Genomic DNA, 26,141 nt, shown 5'->3' with positions numbered 1-26,141 from the left:
TCAAAAGTTACAGCAGTACATAAATAGTCAACAGTACAAATTAATAAAAAGGCATGCACAAAACCAAGCCAAGGAATGCAGTATCTAGATATAGATAAAATTAGCAAATGTTATTACAGCAGTACATAAATAGTCAAAAAGGAATTAATATACAATATGCATGCATAAAAATTAAGTTTCACAATGTGGTATCTACATATGAATAAAATTACAAGGTTACACAAATATATAAGATCAAAGGCTACAGCAATACATATAGTCAAAAAATAAACTAGTAAATAACATTTATGTACAGAAGTTAAGCAATGTAGTATCTACATATAAACAAAATTACAGTCAAATGTGTTTGTACAAATTAATTCTTTATAAAAAGTTAAAAACATCATACAATCTGCCTTGGCTAAGTAGGTAAATATTTCATTCCTCTCTCATGTAAAGTGCTTGCACTCCACCAGAATATGACAAATAGTGAGATGTGCATTGCATTTTTCACATATGGGAGGGTCATCAGCCCTCAGTAAATAAGAATGTGTAAGATGACTATGACCTATGTGGAGCCTAGCAAGAACAACTTCCTCTCTTCTCTTTATACATTGGCTAGAATGCCAAAGCATAATTTCAGGCTTAATGCCATATAATTTGTTTGTCAATGCTTCCTACCATGATGACTGCCATTGAGCAATTAGCTTTGATCTTATAAATTGTCTGTAGAAATAACTGTCTGTAGTCTGTATAAGGTACTGTCAAACAGTACGTGGAGAAAGGATGAGCTGATTTAACAGCTGCATCTGTAGCCTCATTTCCCTTAATTCCAATGTGGTTGAGCACAACTGATCCCATCAAAATTAAATTTTCATTTTGTACAACAGGTTTAACACCTCACAGCACTGGATGTGGATTATACACAGGAAAGGAGATACCTGAAAAGAGCTCAATGAATCTCTATAAATTATACACTTTTGGTATTGATTTTCTTTTATATGCACAAGTACAAGCTGAATGGCATGCAACTCTGCTCTATAATTGATGCAATCAGGTGGAATCTGGTTGGAGATAATAATGTCAGGAAACACATCAACACAGACAACAGAGGTATCAGTTCTTGAACCATCAGTATACATGAGCAAGCTCTGTGTGCATTAAACAATTGTAGGTAGACGGATGATGGAGTATGAGACTTCTGTAGCTAACAAAGTGAGAAGTTGCAGGATGGAGTGCAAACTGCCATGGCATGCTGTTATGTTTAGTGTAGGCAATGTTGTCAACATTCATACCAACAGCTTGCACAGCCTCTTTAACATGCATACCAAAAGAATGCATGGCAGTCTGAAGTGTGTGATATTGAGCTTCCCAATGCAGAGAAAAGAGACTAGTCAGTGTAGGATGATCTAGGAGAGACTTTACCTTCAGGGCATAATTAAGAGACAACTATTTTCGTCTAAGTGATACAGCATGTTCATTTGCTTCAACATAAAGACTAAGTGGGTGATGTGTGAAAAGCACCAGTAACTATCTGTACCCTGATGATGGATAGAATCCAACCTTCGCAAGTTACTCTGCCTTGCAAAACCATAGACTTGAGACCCATAATCCAGCTTTGAACATATAAGTGCAAGATAAAGGCGAAACAATGAAGATCAATCAGCATCCCACTTGCACATCTCTTGTACTTTTCTCTTAGTTGACGAATATGTGCTAGAAATGTAAATTTTCTGCCAAAGATGAGTCCCAAAAATTTGGCATCTGTAGTTACTGGAACAACAGTTCATCCCAGTCTTAATTCAGGATCTGGGTGAAGAGTGCATTTTCACAGACACTTTTTTTCTGTTGAAAAGCTGGATCCATTATTAAGAGCCCACAGAGAAACATGATCAATTGCTTGCTGAAGTTGTCTTTCAATTACCCTCATGCTACAACAGTGACAGTAAATTGTGAAGTCATCAACTTATAGAGCATTGTCTACAGTGTGAGGAAGCTGTTCAGTGATTGAGTTAACCTTAATAGCAAAAAGTGTCACACTTAAGACAGAGCCATGGGGAAAACCCTGTTCTTGATGATATGGTCGAGACAGCTTACTTCCCACTCTGACTTGGAAAGTTCATCTCGAACTTTCCAAGCATACAATAAATACAGGAAGGTGGCCTTTGAGACACAGGTTATAGAGGTATTTTAATATACCATATCTCCAGGCTGTGTCATAAGCTTTCTCCATGTTAAAGAAAACTGAAACAATATGTTCTTGCTTCAGAAATGCATCTCTTATACAACTTTCTAAATGAACCAAATGGGCTAAAGTTGAACGATGTCTACAGATCCCCACATTGTGTTCTGGAAAGAAGATCGTTGCTTTCTAAATACCAGAAATGTCTGGCATTAACCATTTTCTCTAGTATCTTACAAAGACAGCTGGTCAGAGCAAATAGTCAATAATTATCTGCTTGTGTTGGAGGATCCTTCCCTGGTTTTGGGATAGCAATGGCAACTGACATATGCCAAAAATCGAAACTTTTCCTCTGCAAGTATCCTGTTGTATATTAAGAGAAGGAGATCTATAGAAGATGATGGTAGATGCTTTATCATTTCATAATGGATGTCATCAGGCCCAACTACACTAAGGTGAGACAGTAAGTCTTTTTAGTTTCCTCCTTAACAAATGGCTGATTGTATGCTCAAACCAATTGGTAGAAAAATTTAGTTTTTGTTTCTCTTGTGGTTTTTCAGAATTAAAATTCAGGAGGATAGGAAGCTGTTGCTGAGATTCTGTCAAAATTTCTCCCAAAGTTTCTGCAGTAGTTTCAGAATCAGCAATAACACTTCCATTATGGTCTAAGGTAGACAAACTGTGTTCTACATCTACCTTTCATTTTCTGGATTTTATCCCATACAATTTTTGAACTGGTCATTTGATTAACTAATGTGGTAAACTGGATCCATGATTGTTTTTGACTCTAACGTCTCACATAACATGCTTTGGCCCGAGCACTTAAAAGCTATTAAGTTTGATGTGGTGGCATATCTACAAAATATACCCCATGCTCTGTGTTGACCTTTTTGGCTGTCTGGCATTCTGGGTTCCACCAAGGCTTTGGATAGAGTAGAAATCAAGATGATGTTTTCTGAGTGGAGGGTGTTGCTGCCTGGACAATACACTGTTATATACTTTACCACTTCATTGATAGGTGTTTGACTGACAGTATCAGCATTAAATTTTGAAAGATGAGAAAAAGGGTTCCATTTTCTGGTCTATTTTCCATGTGGGTGAACATGATTCTTGTGAAGACATTGTGCAAATTGAAGAACAGGAAAGTGATCAATTGCAGGATATGAGCAAGTAGGCATATGGAAGAAAGTATTGAGTCTATTATTCAAAAGGCAAAGGTCATTATTATCAAGGAACCTTTCAATGGTTCAACCTTGTCTATTAGTGTTGGCACCACCCCACAGGATATTGTGACCATTAAAGTCACCCATTAAAAGTATGGATTCAGGCAGTTGCGAGATAAGGTTATCAAGATCAATTTCATTTAACTCAGCACTCGGTGGTAAATAAATTGAACATACTGTAATAAGAAATCATACAGAGAGGCGAATTGCTACTGCTTCCAGAGCAGTATAAAGTTGAACATGATGGAAAGGAATATGACTGCCCACTAGGATAGCTACTCCTCCATGACCACTTCCACCAATTACATACTTAAGACACAATGAAGACCCTACCTTTAGGAATTTCATTGGGTCTTAAGTATGTTTCCTGTAGACAGAAGCAGAAAGGTTTGTGTCTCTGCAACAAAATCTCGATATCATCAATATTCTGGAAAAACCCACAACAGCTCCATTGTAAAAATTTTCCTATTGTTTTTGGCTTTATAGATTTGTCTGGTTTTTGGGAGATTGAGGGCTTATCTTTGTCAGATTTATATTTATCAATCATTTTTGGGAAGTATGGATGGCCGGTGTCCATCTCTTCCTCTGGTAAAATATTCACTACATCTGATATGTTAGGGTCAGTTGGTAAGTTTAATTTACTTTCAGTGGTTCTCGTAGAAAGACATACGCTGGTTATACATAATTATTAATTGACTTAAGGAATTAACAACGTACAATAGAATATAAATTAAATTAAACTTTAATATATATTTCCAATATTTCAGCAACGTCACATTGCCATTTTCAAAGGAACTTACAATACAGTAAATGAGGACGAAGCAGGAAGCTATCGTTTCTCCTAAAAGTCCTGATGGTGCCCCCTAGCGGGCTATGTAGGTATTTTTGGCCGTTGGGCTGAAGGTCTCATGATGTAAGTGTCCCAAATTTGGGGCAGTCTCATGCAACCAAATTTGTTGAGGTTTGGCATGTTTCTTAGGGCTCAGGCTGATTCCATGAAAAGTCTTTCAAACTTGAACTTGCTATGGTGTATTATTGTGGCTTTCTTCCACCGTATTCTGTGGCGTGTATCCAGAGCATGGTCTGCAAGACCAGAGTGGCTATACTAGTGAAAACGGATGTAGTCCCTGTATTCTGAAATTCTGATATTCGTTGTCCTGCCTGTTTGGCCAAAGTAGTTTTCACCAGTATAGCCACTCTAGTCTTGCAGACCACTCTGGATACACGCCACAGCATATGGTGGAAGAAAGCCACAATAATACACAATAATACACCGTAGCAAGTTCAAGTTTGAAAGACTTTTCATGGAATCAGCCTCAGCCGTAAGAAACATGCCAAACCTCAACAAATTTGGTTGCATGAGACTGTCCCAAATTTGGGAGACATACATCATGAGACCTTCAGCCCAACAGCCAAGAATACCTATATAGCCCGCTAGGGGGCACATCAGGACTTTTAGGAGAGATGATAGCTTCCTGCTTCGTCCTCATTTACTGTATGTAGTGCCTGCGTGCACGTGTCTTTATTGTAAGTTCCTTTGAAAATGGCAACGTGATGTTGCCAAAATATTGGAAATATATATTAAAGTTTAATTTATATTCTATTGTACGTTGTGAATTCCTTAAATCAATTAATAATTACTTTCAGTGGATACTGAAGTATCCATTTTTAATGTGAGGTGGTTTATCTTTAAGTGACATCTTTGGTGATATCTCTGGTGGTTTATCTTTAAGTGAATCTTTGCCATAATTTTTTGACAAGTGAGTTCTCATCGAATGGGACCATTTTTGGAGTTTTCTCTGGGTTGCTGTTGGCATTTTCTTAATTGTTACCTTCTTAGCATAGGAGGATCTCAGAGCAGGTGTGATGGTAATTAGCTTTCTTTTTGCATTCTGATATGATGTGTTTTGTTCTGTTTTCATTTTTTTTTTTCTTTTTAATCTTTCCACTTCTGACATGCATGACAGTAAGCTGGATGACCTCCCTGACAGTTGACACATTTAGCTTTTTTTTGCAGAGCATGATTTATTATCATGCTCTTTACTACCACATCGGGCACAGGTAGTAGAACCATGACAGGCAGTTCAGGCATGCCCATATTTCTGACATTGAAAGCATCTTAGCAGATTAGGGATGTACACTAACAAAGACAGCTGAGATACCCTGCTTTTACAGATGTTGGAGTAGGTGTATCAAAAGTAAGGTAATGTTTCTGGTTGAAACCAGGTGACCCATCATATCAAGATGTGCCTCACACCTGTCACTTCCTGATCTTTAAGCTCTGAATATATCTCCTCATCAGGAACATCAAGGAGATCTCATTCTGATATCATTCCTCTACAGGAAATGAGTGTTTTATGAGGTGTTACTGTGATTTGGAGGTCCTGCCAGTCTCTAAACCCTTTTGAATAAAGAAGGGTGACATTTCCCCATTTGCTTTTCGCAGGTTACATGAATCATCAAAAACATTGGTACATTTATACTAGTATCATATATCTTTTGTTTCTTACTTCTGTTACCAAATGCTGTATCTATGGTATCAGTACTCAGTTAAGACTTTGTTAGGACCCCTGAAACAAAGGGGCCCTTTCTGGTGTCCAAGGGTCACACCACACAGCAAATGCAATGGCAGGGTGTTGGATCCCAGTGATGGTGGTCTGGAAAAAAGGATAGTAAAAAAAGACTCAGGAGAAGAAGAGCAAATAATATGGGAAGAAAAGTAAAGAAAAAAAGGAAGAATGAAAAACCCAGTACCATCACTAGGAGGTCTCCTCCACCATGAACAGGTGCCCCACATGGAGGGGTGAAACTGGCAAAAAAAATTATCTTACTGAGTAAAGTTGGACTGCAAGCAAAAAGGTCCAATTTACTTAGTGAGAAAAGTGATAACAGCAGTAAAATAAGATAAATGGAATGAGAAAAAAATATTTGAGCCAAACAAAATACAGGATATTTGGAAGTCTCTGACATTTCAGAGAACACATAATACACTGATACTATATTTTAATGCAGAAAGAATCCTGACAAGATTAATTTAGAAAAGCAAGTATCAATGAGAAAGCTGGCCACTGCTTTTCAATTGAAAATGTCACTTTGAGATAAGAAGGTGAAAATTACCTTCTTATCTCAAATATATTGCTGGTATACTTAAAGTGTTCAGGAAATTTGAGTTTAGTGAGGAGATGGTTCATTTTTTATTTATATGAGATCTAGTTATATTAGTTTTCCTTATTAAAGAGAACGAAATATCAAAGCTTTACATTTACTTACTTTTGCTGTTGTATCACCACGATGAAGTGTATACAAGTGATGGACAGCTCCAAGTGTTGAACTAGCAGGATGAGGAAATATTCGAAAGACATGAAAATTGTGGCCAAGCCTACATGCTGTAAAAAGCAACATTCCACTTGGATCAAAAGCTAATGCAGCTACTGGTTCGTTTGAATGAGCTGGAAAATGAGCCACAATCCCTTCACCTTCAGAATCTTCATCAATATTTACCTGAAATTATACAAAGATTAACTCTGAAATAAACAAGTTAATGAATAATTGCTATATTATCAATAATTATAAAAAATTTCCAACAGGAGTGAAGTAGATTCATTTTTTTAATAAAACAAAACAATAAAATGTTTTGAAGAATTTTTCAGAGAATTTTCCGTATAGCATGAAGTCATAAATAAAAACAGGCTTTTTTTTTATCTGATTTAATAAGTTAATAGCCAATGTTCAAGACCTAGGAAAAACATAATCAAGAAAGCTGGTATAAGTCAATATACTAGGACTAAAAGGACTAAAACAATAAAAAATTGTACTGTTGCAAGTTTTTCACTTGATTATATTATAAATTAAATATACCAGGAAAGTATATACCTGGTTTAATCCATTATCCAAGTGTATACCACCTTTGCCACAAGTTGCCCCAGTCCAGAAAGATACTTCAGGTGCAAACTTTGTTTGCTTACACTTGGATAATGGATTAACTCAAATATATAATTTCTTGGTATTTTAATTTATAATATAACCAAGTGAAAAACTTTCAACAACTATCTATCTCTAATCCAGAGTATTTTAATAATAATGTGTGACACCTTTTGGCAACTCATATAGGAAAATATGACTTCTGCTTTACTTCAACTTTGGTATCTCACCTCCGTGTCTGGCTCCCACTGATGAGACCTCAATAAAGGTTGAAACCAGTCTGGGTAGTGACCCTTCCCATGAGGGAATGTGGACTGCAGAGTTTGGCGGATAGAAGAAGGAGAGGTGATATGATTGAGACTTTTAAACTGTTGAGAGGTGGTTACAGGGTTGACACTGAGGAGTTCTTTCATTTGGTTGAACAGCAGGAAGGTATGATGATAAGGGGCCATGCATGGAAGTTACGAAAGGAAACTGTGAGCAAGAGGGTGAGGAGTGGTTTCTTTGCATGGAGGGTGGTTGAATTCTGAAATGCATTGTCTGATAGCGGTGAGAGCATGAATGGTCAAGGAGTGGTATGATAGACTTCGTGTTTCCTAGGAGGGACCTCCCGCAATGAGTCTTCTGACTCCATGGAGGCCTGAATAATAATAATTCTACATGTCTGCAAGGAGATGTGCTTTGCATTATGGGATACTAAGGCAAGTGATGTGAAGTCATACCACCTTTGCCACAAGTTGCCCCAGTCTGAAAGATACTTCAGGCGCAAACTTTGTTACACTTGGATAATGGATTAAATCAAGTATATAATTTCTTGGTATCTTTAATTTAAAAAATTGTACTATTCTTTAATGAAATGGAAAGTTTAAAAAAATGATAATCTATATCTAAAATAAAGTGGTTATTTTCTTTTAGTGTTACATGATGATCAGCATAATTTTAGTAAAATTATGGAGGCTACAAGTGTGTTACTGTCCGACCACAGAAGCAAGAGCTGTCATTGGCAGACTGCCAAGAAGAGACTGCCCTTTCGTCACTTCATGTTGAAGTGGAGAAAGAAATAAGGCGATGTGCGAATTGGTCATCAACACGAGAAATCACGTGCTTTATATGTAAAATTTTCCAACTGTTATACAAGCAAAATAGTTACCACTTAAAAACTACAATGTTCATAAAAGAAAAGTTAATTTTCCTACATGTAATAATAAACAACTCATCCCACAAGACTGATTGATTACCCTATTATCGGAATGGATTCTCCTTCTTTTGACATGTGCAGAAGTGTCGAAGGGTCTCACATCTGTGGGCATACAGTAGGAATAATTACTTTAATTTCCTGACATTTTGACTTTCATATTAATTAAGGTCATCATCTGGAGTATACACTGTTGTGTCCCTATCTCTAATATATTTACTCTTTTAGTCTTTCATTCAAATTCTCGTTAAACTCTCATTCGGGTATCACGTGGTACATCTGGGGGCAAAGGAATTGCCTTGAGATCGAGCCAATACCAGAGTATCAGATTGTCTGAGATCAACCCCTTGCAAAACACTAAGAAATTTATATTTCGCTGCGCCACTTAGCACTTTTAGACATTTTAGAAGGAATTTGATATTGTTTAATTCCTTAAACAATATTCTCAATCAAGAGGTGATCTCAAGACAGTACTTAAGTGATACCATGTAATTATGCAGACGTGGTCAAAATTTATTCTTATTCTAGTCTCCCGCCTAGGTTCGTAGTACTTTTTTTTATAAGAGGTGCATCGGATTCCAGAAATCACAGATAGTCTTAGTTGGGTACAAAAGTAAGGTTTATTAGATATCATAAATGTGTACATACAATACAATAAGCTTAATTCCCAACTTAAGGGAGTTCCTGACAGTCACGATAGAATTAGAACAATACAATAACATAAGTATAATCAAACTGATTAAACTATAAATCTCTGAAGTAAGATTTCTTATATTTTCCCTTAAATACCTTAATCATGCATGATTATCACAATAACTCTCTATTTTTTTTAGTAGTTCAATCAAACCACACAAGATAGCATTTATATCTTTTACAATTCCTTCATTGATAGCAATTCCTTACTTTAAACATATTCTTAACCTCCTAAAACATATTATGTAACTCTATCACAATAGGAGACAGTAAGATTTTAAGGTAACCCTCTCTAGATCACTGCAGTTCAGTCCTAATTATTATCATTAATGTTCCTTCCTCTGGTTTAACAACGTGGCACAAATCATTCATTCACAATCAACAAAATACAAATAAAGTCTACTTATCTATCCTTGGTTCTGCATCGCGTTAAAGGCCTACCGGAATCTGCTTCTCCTTAGACGAAATGTCCATGTGCTCCAATCTGGCTTTCTATGGAGGGCCGGGCTTATTCCTTCCGTGGAGAAGATACTACGTCTAGTTCCGCCGCTGCCTCTATCGAAACCCTCTGGAATGGAGGCACTGCTACCTTTCAACTGCTCTCAACACCGCAAGACGAACACCAGGAGATCCAGGAACAAAAAGCCCTTTTTTCAGGGGTGCTAGACCCTTATATTTTCACCTTTCTTTCTCGGCAATTCTCGCATTCCACGATGTCCACCCAACGCACTCACATGGGCTCACATCACGGCGTCCAGCTTTCTCCGCTATATCCCACGTGCGCGGACGGCACACGACTGCTTGGGGCAAACAGCTCCTTTGCGTTGCTGCTCCGTGACCTTTGGACTTCACCTCCCTCCCATCTTGAACTTGTGCTAACATTCTACATCTCTTAGTACACGATGCTCTATTAATCTTGGTTAAAGGTCTGCACTTCCATTATTATTTAACTAATTTGTGAGTGGTACAAAATGCATACTTATTTGTTTTTTCATAGTATAAAATATTTGATATATTTACAATGCATTATTTTAATACTCAGAGGCAAGCATGGTATAATGTTTCTTATTGTGTGTTTGCTCTGTTATACAATGATAAGATGAAATATTTTATGTTCCAACTTATTAGGGTATAACAACACATACATATACAAAGACAAGCTATATTACATTTCTAACAGTAAGCCAAAGTGACAATAATTTGATCAACTATTATTCTACTGGCCTGACCTCTAGTGGGGAAAAATAAACCTACATCAAAGCTACATTCTATTTATATTATCATCAGAGAACAAATTCATATAGATAATTTTAATGCAGCAAAAGTAGTGGTCTAATCCATAATTTAACAAGTGTTATATTTGAGTTATGATCCAGGATTGCTTACAATCCTGATTATAATTAATTCTTAGACCAGAAGGTTAAGTGGGTAGAATATGTGCTATCCATATTCTCTTGATTTTTAGACCACCATTATTGTTAAGATTAGGGTGGTTGATAAGAATTTCATAGGTCTCCTTAAATTTACACTCATACCATGTTTTGGTGTGATATAAACAATAGGTGCCTTTCCAGTCAATTCTATGTAGAGTAATGATCAGAAAGGCAAGATTCACCATAGTTATTATATTTAATATGCTGTTCATGTTCCCTTTTTCTGATAGGAATTGAGCATCCTGCTTTACTTATATAGGGCAAATTACAGATGCAATGAATATGATATACTCCAGGCCAGTGAAGGAAGTGGATCTTTGGATGAGTTGAATAAGTTCTTTAATTTTGCAGAAGGTTTAAAGGTGGCATTAAGGTTGTATTTCTGTAGTATTCTGTTTTTTTCTTGTTAATTTAAGTAAAAACTGTAGCTTTTTTGCAGCGATAAAGAGGTAGTTGCATGCCTGTGTATGTTGCAGTATGTGTGGGGTAGATGCCAGCAGTATTCGAGATTAGTGCCCAAAACATATCTGATCATAGCTGTATCATGACAGGTGAGGTATGTGTGTTCTTCTAGGTGGGTTACGGTAAATGCAGAGATGAGTCAATGAGTTTGAATCTGTGCAATTTGGATGGCACTGGCAGAACGTTGTGCCACAGGATTTCTACTGGATTTCTGCATCAGCTTTGATGCTTGCAGTATATATGGAAGGTTCTACTGGAAGATGGATGTTACATGTGGTTGTGGAGAGGTGGATGGCTGTATAAAGTAACAGCAATGAGCAATATTTTTCTGCAACTGGTGGGTAGGAGAGGTAGAAAGATGCTCATTGATGTGAAATGGTACTATTGTAAGGTCTAGAAAAGCTTTTGTTACTGCTAATTTCACTTGCTAGTACTGGGATTTTGATTCTGGATTGTTATTTTTTTTTTAATTATTACTCTCAGGAGAGGTGGATGGCTGTATAAAGTGACAGCAATGAGCAATATTTTTCTGCAACTGGTGGGTAGGAGAGGTAGAAAGATGCTCATTGATGTGAAATGGTACTATTGTAAGGTCTAGAAAAGCTTTTGTTTCTGCTAATTTCACTTGCTAGTACTGGGATTTTGATTCCGGATTGTTATTTTTTTTTTAATTATTACTCTCAGCTATTCATTCAAGGGTTTTCCACTTAATTCTTTGTTAGAAGAATTCCCAATTGATCTGATTCCATGTCTAGTTGTGGGATCTAGGATGCATCTATTTGTGAATAGAGGTTCTGTGAGCAGGTGGCAGCAATGATCCTTTTAGTGTGTATGTATGAGAGAGAGAGAGAGATGCAGTGAGATAGCATCTTGATAAAAGTTAGATGGTCAGGAAGAGAGATAGCGCATCAATTATTCTGAGGATTGCAGGAGACCTCTGGTAGCTTTTTGAAGAATATATTCTAGAGTAGGTGAATTTCATCTGCAAAGTCTTGAGGAAGAAGACAATTCAGAAGAAAATAATCTTGGTTTCAATTAAGACTAAGATATGACAAACTTTGTGGAGCAGTTTTCTTGTTTTGTTCTAAAGGATATGCATAACTGATGATTTAATATTGTGGAGGAAGTCTTCAGATGACGTAAGAATTTTTTAGTGCATCAGAGAATGCTGGCTGCCATCTGGTTTGTGATGATAACTTTTACTCTGAGTGAAGAGGTGGCTCATAAAATGTACCATTTCCCCAGAATCTTGTTGAAACAGTTGTGTAATTCTGTCCAGTTCAGCAGCTAAAGGTTTGGGTGCTGCCTAGATAAACCTACAGGTATTATTCCCCTCACTTGATCAGCTACAATTAAATGGAGTGTCAGTTCTGTATTTACAGTTCCCTCTCCATAGGCCACTTTTTCCTGTGTTTATTTTGTTCCCATCCCACAACTTCTACATAAATTTTGTGCATTTCATGAATGATTTTCATTTCTTCCTTGTTTCTTATTGTGATATCATCAGTGTATGCTGATAGTGTGATATTTCAGTGAGGATGCAGTAATTGGCTTTGTATGGATAGTTGGCTGATATGTAATTTTACTAGGAAGGGTTCACAGCTAATGTGTACAATATTCCTGACAGAGGATGCCTTATTCATGTGTAGGTTTCTGTTAAGAAGTTCTATAGAAATATTCCGGTTTTGAGACCACATGTTTATTAGAGAACTGTTTTTAAAATATTAAACAAGTACTAAAAATATAAACCGACAAGAGGATGCCTTGTTTATCCCTTGTAAGCAGGGTAAGGTGTGCAGGTGAGATGGCTATTTGCTTTCAAACAGATTTGTTCTCTACATGCTGTGACCTCAAATTTCTGTGTGATCTCTTATTTCTGGGTACTAGTGTCCATTTCTGTCAAAAGCTTTTTTCTTGGTCATGGCTAATTAGTGTTAGGGTTTTTGTCGTAAGTATTGGCAATGCGAATAAGGTCCTAGATGTAGGTTGTCATGTATGGAGTGCCCTAGCAGAAAGTAGGTTTGGTGGTAGTAAATAACATCAGGCAGGGTTGGCTTCATTTGGTTTGCTAAGGCTGTTGAAATGATTTTGCATTCAACATTGATTAGAGATATCTCCAGTTGCGAAGATCATTCTGACCTTCCTTCTTATAAGATATTGATATTGCCATTGCAATAGACTGTGGGAGTACATCAGAATGGGCTTCGTCTAGTGTTTTGAGAAGTGGACAAGTTGATCCCAGAAAACCTGGAAGAATGATATGAATCCTTCCATGCCTGAGGATTTGTTTTTTGTTAGGGAGTCGCATGCTGTTTTTAACTCTTCTAGAGTAAATGGTTTTTCTAGGTTTTCTTGATATTCTTTTGGTTCCTCTCTAGAATTTTCTAATAGCTTCCTTGAAGACTCCTATAGAGCTGTATGTAGCATAGTAGTAGTGTATTATTTCAGATATGACTTCATTTAGGTCTTCTGTGATGCTGCCATCTTGCAAAAGGATGGCTGAATCATGGCATTTTGATTCAAGAGAAAAGTACGTATTTGGTAAGTGCATCTGTTAAATTTATAGTTGTGTGTGTGTGCCATGATCTGAGCAGAATTCCTTTAGCTGTGTATTACAAGTGTGCTAGTATGGCCTGAAGGATAAACCTCTGAACAACACTGGAGCTAGTGCTCAATTTGCATGATCCTGATATAACTCTGTAACTCTTCTGGTGACTACAAAGTTGTGTGAAAGACTTTAGTTGAAATTTCAGACTGAGACAACATGTTTTTGTGGATCCTGTCATGTCTTTGAATTGGATCAGCTTTGAGATTAAAGACTAATTCTTGTAGATCAATTTATATGTTGGTTATATATAGCCTTTAATTTTTCAGGAAATGACGACATATACTTTAATATTAATTAAAATCTTTAATCAATACTTCCTATATTTTGGCAATGTTACACAGCCATCGTCAGGGATAACAAAACAATGATATGTGCCTACAGGCACTAACACTAAGCAAATGAGGCTGAAGTTGGTCCTAGAGTCCTAAAGGTGCTCCTAGTGGACTAAATTGGATTGTCTCGGCTGCTGGGCTGATGTTCGTAGAATGCAAGCTTACCAAATTTGGGGCAGTCTCATGCATCCAAATTTGTTGAGGTTTGGAAAGTTTTTCAGAGGCTGAATCCAGGAATAATCTTTCATACTTGTACTCGCTGCAGTGTAATAAAGTGACCGTCTTCCAGCATATTCTGTGGTGAGTGTCCAATGCATGATCAGCAAGTCCTGAGTGGCTATGTTGGTGAAATGAAATCGGATGTAGTCCTTGTGTTCAGATAACCTGATATTGGCTATCCTGTCTGTTTGGCCGTAGTAGGACAGTTTGCAACTGCAAGGGACCTGGTATACTCCAGGTAGGTCTAGAGAAAGTGGCTGGTCTTTGGTGGAGCAGATAAGAGACACCAATTTCTTATGTGGTTTGTAACAAGTTGTGAGGTCATATATTCTTGGGATTTTTGTTAGTTTTTTTGATATACTCCAGATATAAGGAATGGTGATAGATTTAGAGTAATCTCTGTTATGAAGGGGGGGTAATTGGTTTTAAAATTTTTTGGATTTTGGGGGGTTGTAGCCACTGGCTAAGAAGGCGTTAAGGATATGATCAAGTTCAGCAGTTAGGGCACTGTTATCTGAACTGATTAATTTTGCCCTGTTATATAGGGTTTTTATAATCCCATATTGTTGGGAGGGGAAAGTGACTACTGATGAATGTATCTACCTGTATGTGTAGGTTTTCTGTAAACAGAGAAAGCTGGGCATCCATCAGGTTGGCATGTAATCAGAGTGTCTAGGAAAGGGAGACCATTGTTGTTTTCCTTTTCCAAGGTAAACTGGATCCTGGAGTGTTGACTGTTTAAATGTGTTGAGAAGCTGCGGAGTGTATCCAGGCCATGCGGTCAAATATCAAACACATCATTCAGTAGCATAGCAAAATAATGAATTTTATGTGGGGCAGAGTTTAAGGCTTTTTCTTCAAAGGTCTCCATGAAGTTGGCCTGGAGTGAAGAGAGTGGAGAACCCATGGCTGTTATCTCTATCTGTTTGTAGAATTTTCCTTGCCAAATGAAATAGTCTGAGTTCATGGTGAACTGAAATAGGGGTGAAATATCAAGAGGAAATTTGGCTTAGATGAGAGGTCTAAGGTATCTTTGAGTGGGACATTGGTGAATAAGGAGGAGGCATCAAAATGGACCATTATGTCAGTGTGTTGGAGTAAGAGGTTTTCTATACTGGCTTTAAAATGGGCTGGGTTTTTTGTGTAAAGATGTGTTGCCAGTATATTGTGTGAGCACTTTCGCTAAATGTTTGGCTAATTTGTATGTGGGGAAATCGATGCCATCCACAATGGGACATAACGGTACATTCTGCTTATGGATTTTTTTGGTAGTCCATATATTTGGAGGGGGGGGAGGCTGTAGAGTTAAAAGGTTTGTTTGTTAGTCACTTCCACAGGCCAAGAGGGCCACATGCCTGCATACACATTGTTTTGTGATCCCTGAAGATGGCTATGTAACATTGCCAAAATATAGGAAGGTATTGATTCAAGATTTTAATTAATATTCTAGTACATGTTGTCATTTCCTGAAAAATTAAAAGCTATTAAAGAATGTAGACCAGCTACTTATTCAATATCTTGCAGGCAGGTATTACTTGGGAGAAGATGGAAGGTGCAGTTAAATAATGGAGTAATCTGAGATGAAGGTGTGTGAGATGCCTCAAATAAGAGAAACAGTATGTCGGAATATGTTGTTAATGGATAGATACATGTTCCAACAAGTACAAATTGGAACTTCGGGATTGTGATCCTCCATCTATTATGAGAGCTGATTTTCAGGTATAAGACCTCTTCTTTGTACATTGGTGCTGATAGACATTTAATAGACCACGATTGTTGACTAAGGCTGTGAGGCCATTGATCAGTATGCTACTCAATGTTCAGCACACTAAAATCTATTTTGTGATCAAGGTGCAATTGAAGTCATCACATATGATAACACACTCCAAGTCAACTGTAGAAAAGTGGTACAGTATGAATTCTAACATTTTTGTTGCCAAGGCATCCTACGGTAGCATGTAAATGTTGAAGATGTGAAGAATTGTGATTACATGTTTCTAGACAGGTATATACAGCATGGCCTAGTACAGGCATAGGCAACCTTTCCTAGTTCAGGGGCCAAATTATCATTCTGTCTCCGAGTCAAGGGCAGGACCAAATTATTAAATAAAATAAATTAATATTAAATGAATTAAAACAAGTTGCTACTTCATATTTCATTTATTTATAATATAATGCTTTGGTGTAAAGCTCTACATAAATTTTATAATATAATGAACGACATTACAATTTAATGTGAAAATTGGCCTTGTACTTCAACTACGAGACTATCAATATTGACATTAATATTACTTAAGGAAAATTGCATAGAATTTTCGAGGTTTTCGTCAGTCATTCTTGTCCGAATTTCTGATTTATTGTATTTCATCCTCAAAAAAAACTGTTCACACACATGTGCTGCCGAAAAGACAAATGATTTTTCTTGAAAAGGCGCGTAAATTTGTATATTTTTCTTCCACCAAATAAAATTTATAAAAATCTATCAAAGCAATGTTGTTAAATTGTGATTTTAGCACTAAATCTGTCTAAAGCTCGATAAGGTCCAACTGTAAGTTTTCTGGCACATTATTTACATCAGCATCCATCAGACGAGCAAATATAGCGCATGTGGAGTCTTTGTTTTTGAAGTCGGCAAACCTTGTATCAAATTGCTCTATTAGTACCTTCAGTTCATTTCCATAAGGGATATTTTTATGAGTTGCTAGAGTAGGAAAATGATAACAATTTTCAGCTCTTATCTGACTTTCCAACAATCTTAGTTTATTACAAAAAGCTTTGACATGTCCATGCAGTTCATGAACCAATTATCCTTGTTTTTGGAATTTAAGATTCAGTTCGTTTAGGTATCGAGTGACATCTACAAGGGATGCTAAATCACACACCCACTCATCATCTTTTACTTGGTTAATTGTGTTTCCTTTTATGTCCATAAAATCTACAATGTCTTGTCTCAGATCATAAAATCGTTTTAACATTTTACCTTTACTCAACCACCTCACTTCACAAAAAGTCGGCAAACCTTGTATCAAATTGCTCTATTAGTACCTTCAGTTCATTTCCATAAGGGATATTTTTATGAGTTGCTAGAGTAGGAAAATGATAACAATTTTCAGCTCTTATCTGACTTTCCAACAATCTTAGTTTATTACAAAAAGCTTTGACATGTCCATGCAGTTCATGAACCAATTATCCTTGTTTTTGGAATTTAAGATTCAGTTCGTTTAGGTATCGAGTGACATCTACAAGGGATGCTAAATCACACACCCACTCATCATCTTTTACTTGGTTAATTGTGTTTCCTTTTATGTCCATAAAATCTACAATGTCTTGTCTCAGATCATAAAATCGTTTTAACATTTTACCTTTACTCAACCACCTCACTTCACAATAATAAGAGACATCTTCATAATCCGAAAATAGGTCTGCCAAATACTCCTTAAATTGGCGGTGATTAAGTGCATGTGACTTAATAAAGTTAATACTGGCTACTACAACTTCCATAACATTTGTGAATTTAATCGATTTTGCACACAGATTTTGTTGGTGGATAATGCAGTGAAAATTTGTCAAATTTTCCAGATGGATCTGTAGTTCTATTACTCTTTCATGAACTATTCCAATAAATCCCTTCTGTGCACCAACCATTGCAGGGGCTCCATCAGTGCATATGCCAGATAGTGAACTCCATTTAAGCTCAAATCTCTCTAAGACTGTGCTGACTGTTTCAAATATGTCTTCACCGATAGTTGTTCCTTTTAACGGCCAAAGCGCCAATAATTCTTCTGTGATGTTGAAATCCACATCAAAACTTCTCAAATAAATATTGCTAGTTGTGCTGTATCGGAGGCATCGGTGCTGTCATCAAAAGCAATTGAAAATGCCAATCTAGCAATCCTCTCTTTTAAATTTTTTTGATATCATCAGCCATAATTTCTATCCATTGGACAACAGTACGTCTCAACAAACGAATATTCTCAAAGTCTTTTTTTCTTTTCAGGACATAATATACTTGCAACATCCAACAGACATTCTTTGATAAATTCTCCTTCACCAAATGACTTAGAATGCTTAGCGAATTTTTCGCTTACCACAAAGCTGGCTTTGACAATGCTGTGGTGATGCGTTTTTTGCTTGTCAAACATTTGCTGCTGGGTATCCAAGTTCTTCTTCAACTTCTGTATTTCATCTTTTCATAGTTATCCATCGATTTTTGGGTGAATCGCATGTCTCGAAGTAAAGCGTCTCTTCAAGTTGTATTCTTTGTTGACGGATACGGATTCGTTGCACAGCAAATATACAGGCAAACCTTTATTCAGAATAAAATAATAATCCTCTGTCCAGTTGTCTTGAAACTGACGATTCTCTGCATTTACTTTTCTTTTTTTTTTGCAATAATCCCTGACATTGTTCCATATTTATAAGCGATATTCAGAACTGTCAAACAAAACTGTCTTCTACACCACAGGCACTGAACAGAACACAACATCAATGCAGGCATCGAACAGAACATAACATCAATGCAGGCACTGAACAAAGCACAACACCAATGCAAGTACCGAACTGAGACATTGTAACACGTTCACACATGCCGCTAGTCAAAGTGAGAAAGAGACCTTGGTTGGAGAAAACAGTGTGTTTTGTGCAAGTCATATGACGTCAGCTTAATGTGAGTTAGTAGAACACACCATGAATCAGACAAATCTGCGCTGAAATAGATTAGGGCCAAATCAAAAAAAGTAGAGGGCCAGGGGTTGCCCATATGTGGCCTAGTACATCATCAATCATCCTGAGTTTGCATGGAAAACCATGGCAGATACTAAGGTAGATACAGGTGTATTTTAGTCTACAGTTCACCTCTGAAAACTACTCAACTTTAATTCATTTTAAAACTTTCTTACATGCTCTTCTTTTCTTGTTGTATAACTTATTTATTAATTATTAGTGAAGAACTGAGGATGAACTGAGTTTTTTCTGATGATGCTAAGTTGGGACAAGTGATAAAGGACATATGATACAAAATTTCTGCAGAATGATCAAACAGACTATATACTCAAATGTTAATGAGAGTTAAGTGCAAAGTTTCTGAATGCTAGGTTATGCATTAGAGATGAATGGCATTGCAGCTAGAGTATCATATTAATATGACTTTGCTGCTAGAAGTCAATAAAGCTAGAGACTTGGGGAGTAATTCTAGGCATTTAATTAAAGCTAATATAATATTATACCAATTAGGGTTTAGGACAAAAAGTGCCACAATTCTGTTCTGCTAAACCTGAAAGATATATATTATATCTGAAACAGTGTCAATTTTATTATCAATATTTTTAAACAAGGTGGTTGAAGGCCCAAGTTTTAGTAAAATCCTGCTTGCTTGTTGCCAAAGATCTGGAACCAGTCAAAGAAACTAGAAAAATTAGTCAGAGACTTCAAACTTACAATGAATGAACTAGAGAAGCAAACATCTTCAGATGGTCTAGTAGTATTAAAGCAAACAACTTTTCCACTGGGATACACAGGCACTCTGCAAAGTATTATATCAAAAGAAAGTTGACATATACATCAATGAAACTACAGAATTGACAATTATAGTAAACAGATAAAATTGAGAGAGGACCACATGGCTAAAGTGATTAAGTTATCACAATGAATAACTATGCTCTTGAAGAGAATAGTAATTTCTGAGAAAGAAGAACTTAATTCTTGCACTTCAGAAGGCAGTCTAGAACTGGACTACTGTGAGCAGATCTGGGTTGTTCTGAAGAGATGGAGAGACAGTTGAAAAGATCGGAAGCAAGTGACTAAAATTATAACCAGCCTACAAAAGTGCACATATAAGGGCAGATAGGAATAAATTCAAAGCTTGAAGAATAGATGGATGAGAAAGAATGTGATATAAACACACAAATTAGTAAGAGGTACTTATAATATCGATAAAGTGCTGGCATGGTTGGGCGAGTGGTTAGCATTCTACTCTCAAACAGGTTGCAGGTTAAAATCCCACCATGGGCATAGCTGTATGTGATGGTCTTCAGGTGGTAAATGAATTTCATCACCAAGTGTGACACCACATTAGAGGCCTGAAGTTTCTTGAAAAAGTTCCATGTTTGGTCTCTAGAGTAGGATTTTCAAACCAGGCAAAAATGAATAAAAAATCAAAAAAAAAAAAAAAAAAATTCTCACACATGACTAATGTACTGTATGTTTACAACCTTTCATGGGTGGAAGTCTCATAAAAAAAATTGTGATTTTGCAGCTTACAGCTGGTGCAGGAAGAACTCAGTATCATCCAAATTGGCTAAGGGAGTTGTAAGAAGCTCATTAAGTGCAGATTTTTTTCATGAGGAACAGTGTGCATATGCAATGGGCCACCATTTGATGTTGCAAGTGCACCTTTGGTGTGTTCAAGGAGAGATACGATAGATATTCCTCAAAATGATTAAAAGAACCTCCATCAAGTCCTTGGACTACCTATAGGAGAAAGCATAATAACAACAATAATTGCAAAAGAAAAAATAGTTAAGATGAGAGTAAAAAGGAATTACCATCTCTGTTTTCATCTAACTGAACACACCTTTTAAGGTAGTAGAAATCTTTGACAGTCTTCATAATTAGGTATGAAGACTGGCAAAAATCATTAACAGAATAGATTGATAAAGTATCATCATCATTTTCTAATATGTAGTCTCAAATGGACGTACAGTACATGACAATTAAATTTCATTTAATAGTGACTTCCTATCAAAAATTTTCTTCCACACAAAATCTGTTATTTGTCAGTTTTCCAATATTGTCAGATCTTACATTTCAATTTTAACTGTATCAGTATAATTAAATTTTGGTCTTTTTTTGTGTTTGATATTTCCTCAAACATTCAATAAATTTAAGGGACCATGGCAATTTTAGATTAGCTTTGATCATACACAGAACATTCAAAGACCATTATTTGCATTCTGTCAATTTTCTCTGATGATAAAACATAATTTAGTATTATTATTATTATTATTATTGCACGGGCACCCTGTGGAATCCAAAGCCTCATAGTAGGAGATCCAAACTAATATCTATCACACATTTCCTTGAATCCACTAACAGACAAGGCACTCACAACTGACTCTAGCAACCTATTCCATTCATTCACTGCTCTCCAAGTGAAAAATCTAGTCCTCACACCCTTACTAACCACATCTTACTCAATTTCCAGGGATGATCCCTTGTTCATTCCTGGAATCCTTTAACTTAAAGCTCATATCACCTCTTTTTCACCTATCAACTAACTTTTACAACCTACAAACTCTAAAGTTATCCTCACAGGGAATATTCCACAGACCACTCATCATTTTGGTGACTCACCTCTGAATTCTCTCCACCACTTCCTCATCACCAAGAAACTCAGGTGACCATACCTGAGCACAGTAATCCAGATGTGGCTGTATCCAGGCGGCTTTATAAAGAAGAATGATACTCCCTTATCTCTGCTTGTTAGTGTGTTCTACCATAACCAAGTAATCCTGTGAGCTAATCTGACTACCTTAGCAATATGCCCTCTACTGCCTACAAATCTCTGGCTTCATTAATTTCTTGTAATACAGTTCCCTCAATGTGCTACACAGCTTGTAATCTTTATATCCCAAAATGTATAACTTTACACTTTTCCATATTACAATGACATCCATTATGTTTTGTCCATATTATTGGCCTATTTAAATTATCCGGCAAGCTCTCTACATCACCTTGATTAACTATTCACTATCCAACTTTGCATCATCAGCAAGCAACTGAATATCACCTTCAAATTATTTCATATATCATTTATGCAAGCACAGAGCCCTGTAGCACACCACTAGTCACCTGGATTCTGCTTCTCTATAAACTACTTTTTGATATCTGCCAATCAGCCACCCTTTTATCCATATCAACAGTTTCCTGTTCGTCACCATTTGTTGCAGTTTGCATAACAGAGTTCTATGTGGCATCCTGTCAAATGGCTTTCAAAATCCAGTAATACCATCATGTAGCCATTCCCTTCATCCAACTCAGCTGTCACCCTATTATAAAAAGTTAATAGATTATTAAAGCATGACCTATCCTTCACAAAACTAAGCTGCCCCTCAGAGTATTATATTCTATCCACCCATTCCTGAATTCCTCTTCTCACCAACTTTGAGTACTTTTACCACCACTCCTAAAATAATAATGACTGGTCTATAATTTGCTACCACAGACACTTAGATCCTCCTTTAGCAAAGGAATTATTTTGTCTCCTTCCACTGCCTTGGGACTTTACCAAAAATGAGATTTAAACTAGGCTGTTAAAAAAGCATTGCTAGTTCCCTTGACCATTCTCATAAAAAGTGAGCTGACATACCATAGCTTTATTTGCATTGAGATTCTGCAATATCCTAAGTACCTCTGCTTCATCAACCTCTGTTTTCACGAGTCCCTGTCACCTCTGCCACAGCAATATCCTCACTTGGATGATATACACTTGCAAAATGAACCCTTTGAGATTTCCTTTGGCCTACTTGGCTAATTTCTTCTTGTAATCTGACTTTGCATATAAATAATGCATAAAGTTAATAACTAATTTATCAAAAGAGCTAGCACACTATCATTAATATATTGCTGGCTTATCAGGTATACAAGTTTATCATATATATAGTTGTAAGTTTTCATTTTGTTCTACTAGTTTTTAGTCTTTTCATTTTGTTTATTGGTTTTTCACTTTCTGAACTGGATTATGCACATTTATTGGTTCTTCAATTTCTGCATTATTTTTAATCTAATTCTACCTTTGGTGCTATTAAAGTTTTTTTTTTTTTAAATCTCATAAACAAAAGATTAAAAGACCTACAATCACATCAGTGCTGTGAGTGTGGTGCAGGCAATTACTGAGATAGAAGTTTGACATTTTATTTTTTAAAGGGATACACATTATAGCTGTTCCAGAAGACAGAGGTGGATGGAATAAAAGAGGAGAAGTAGATTCAATGTTTGCAGCTGCACCATAATGAGGTGCCGAGCAGCTATTGCTCTTGTATTAATAGGTACAACAGAAAGTGAGGAATGATTGTTTCAGTGGAGCAATTATCTGTAGTACCTATAGAACAAACACAATGTTGAAATATTGAGTCTGTGAGAAAGAGGATGAAGTGAATCTGAATTTTTAATGAGGTTTAAGGTGCACCACCCCCAAACATGTGAACAGTATTCTAAGGATGGGTGGATTTGGGATTTGTATAAATTAGAGTTGGCTGGGTGTTAATTAGCATCTCGAACAAAAGAGAATGTCTAGTTTTTTGGATGCTGAGGAAGCTGCTGATGTGTTTATGCCAGGAATGATTGGAGGCGAGTGTAAATCCAAGCAGAGAGATCTGATCTTGTCTGGTGATTTGTTTTATTGAGGGGTAAGGGTAGGTGATCTGATCTCTTTTGCAAGAGAAAAAGCAAGACTGTTTAAGCCACTGGTTTAGATGATCTTGGTGCTTAGGATGTCTGTACACTGCATGGATTGTCAAATGAATAGAATGAATGGAGCATACTACAATGAGTCTGCAAAGCTGTTATGTACTGGAGAATGAGAGTAGGTGATCGGACAGAGCACTGAGTTACTCCTGAATTGGTGGTTAAGCTCAAAGAGAAGGAGCCATCCACCATGACACAGTAAATGACTAGAGAGGAAACTGGCAATCCAGTTTCAGAGGGTGGCAGATAAACCAAAGGATAGTAAGTTGTTTAGCAGGCTTTGATACCAGACTGTGGATTTTGAATGGCAGAATCATGTACTGGGTGATTAACTGGTAGGTCTCTAGATAGTGTAAAAGTTGGCAATTAATGATTTTCTCCATTATTTGAAACAGAAATTGGTCAGTAATTTGATGGTAGACATCATCTTTTTTCTTTTTTTTTTTTTGAAGAAATTGGATATATGCTTGCTTCCATGTGTTGGGATAAGTGCCAGTCAAGTATAGAAGAGTTAATGAGGTTGTGCTCCATTCTTGCTCAGTGTTCTTGTTGAGAAGTTCCTTTTGGTCCCTTGCTAAGGCTGCCAGATGTAATTTCTGCTCATCTACACTTCCAACTCCCCCCCCCAATGGCAACCCTATCACTTCACCCAAGAATAAAGTCGGCCTACTATCATCTCTCTTTAATGACCAAGGGAATCTGCTTTCTACCATACTGGAATCTAAGCACTATGTCTCCTGTAATAATCCATAATTAGACAAAAAAAAAAAAAAAAAAAAAGAAAGACATCAGAACATTACTAAGTTCTGATGGACACTACATAATTTGAACACTATAATGTTTTCTAGGCCTAATAGTATCTCTTTACACACACACACACACATTCCTTAGCCACCTGAACTAACAACATAAGCGCATGCAATTTACTATTGAATTGAAAATCACAACTTGCTTCCTTTCCTGGATACACTGATCATATTCCCTCAGGCATATTCCTTCACTGTTTACCGCAAGCCTACACATATTGGCCAATATATACATGCTAACTCATATTACCATCCTTCGCAAAAACTTGGAGTCATTAACACCCTCAAAAACAGAGCTATAACAATTTGCACTAATCAACAAGCTCTTAAACAAGAATTAAAAATTATTAGCAATACAATTATAAATAATGGCTATAGCAAAAATACTATTAATAAAATTCTTCATAAAACTTCATCTAAAAACAATATTACTATATTGTTTTTAGATGATATAAAACCAGAGCTATTCCATATATTAAAGGGTTTTCAGAAAAAATTAGTAGAATTCTACACCATTATAATCTTAATACCACTTTTAAACCACCTTTAAAAAAATATATCAAACTCCCTTAAGGATCCTCCCCCCCCCCCATTGGCACACCCTGGAGTTTATTGCATCTATTGCACCTGTAACTTACCTTATCTTGGAGAAACTGAACATACAATCCCTATTCGCAAAAAAGAACACAAGAGGCACATTAAATTTAACAATTTTGGAGAAGCAGACCTCTCAGATCATGCTCTCAATACCCTACACCAAATTGATTGGAAAAGTACTTGTTCTTTACATCATACAAAGACCTTGTATGAACAGAAATTTAAAGAAGCATGTGAAATTTTGATTAACCACCCCAATCTTAACAATAATGGGGGCATAAAAATACAAAAAATTCGGATGGCACACATTTAGCCCACTTAGTTTTCCAGAAAACCCTGACTTTAGGACTCTAAGCAACTTTCAGTTTTATTGGCCACTATCCATACTGGTTTGTTGTAATTTGTATGTATACTTAAATAAGTAATTATTTTTGTGTGAACATGTTACTATCTAGCTTAATTTAATTTTAACCTAATAATAACAGGACTCTAGCTTTAATGTAGTAAGTTTTTTTTTTTTTTTTTTTTTTTTTTTACATTAGAGGGCAGGCCAATAATTATAACGGTTGACCAGTAACTTTAGCATACCATATAGATTGTTGTGCAGCTTGTTTCTTTGTATATATATGTATACTCCAGATAATGAACTTAATGTGAAGGTCAAAACTTCGAGTGTTTATTTTGGTTTATATTAAACTAAAGTTTTACTCTAACTGGTTTGTTCCATAATTTTCTTAATGTATTCTAATCACTGTGTAAGCATGAAGAAATGGATAATGAGACTGGAACAGACCAATATGGTCTATATCCATAATTAGCATTATGATGATGATGATCACTTAAAAAAAAATTGAGTAACACATCCCACCATGTATTTGATCTTATTAGACTCCACCTTGCACTGCACAGCTTCAAACTAACTGCTATATGGATAATTACTGCCAATAACACAGTAATAGCTTTCCACCCTAACTAAACTCAAATATCAAATATATCATTAGCAGAACACTGCTCCTCGCCCATCTTATC

General features: G+C 36.4%; 1 protein-coding gene across 1 annotated transcript in view; it reads right to left on the bottom strand.

Annotated features, from left to right (window-relative positions):
* rudhira (breast carcinoma-amplified sequence 3 protein rudhira) overlaps positions 1–26,141 on the bottom strand; it is a 532,797-nt gene that overhangs the window by 309,601 nt on the left and 197,055 nt on the right. Inside the window, exon 12 of the mRNA XM_090391579.1 lies at positions 6,655–6,885. Coding sequence (XP_090247705.1) covers positions 6,655–6,885 — 231 coding nt within the window. The remainder of the gene's footprint in view (positions 1–6,654; positions 6,886–26,141) is intronic.

This window comes from Typopeltis vanoorti, chromosome 4 (assembly GCF_054136105.1).
Source record: "Typopeltis vanoorti isolate ZY-2024b chromosome 4, IOZ_Tvanoo_1.0, whole genome shotgun sequence".
Lineage (NCBI taxonomy): Eukaryota > Metazoa > Arthropoda > Arachnida > Uropygi > Thelyphonidae > Typopeltis > Typopeltis vanoorti.
This window is presented reverse-complemented; position numbering and strand designations above follow the sequence as displayed.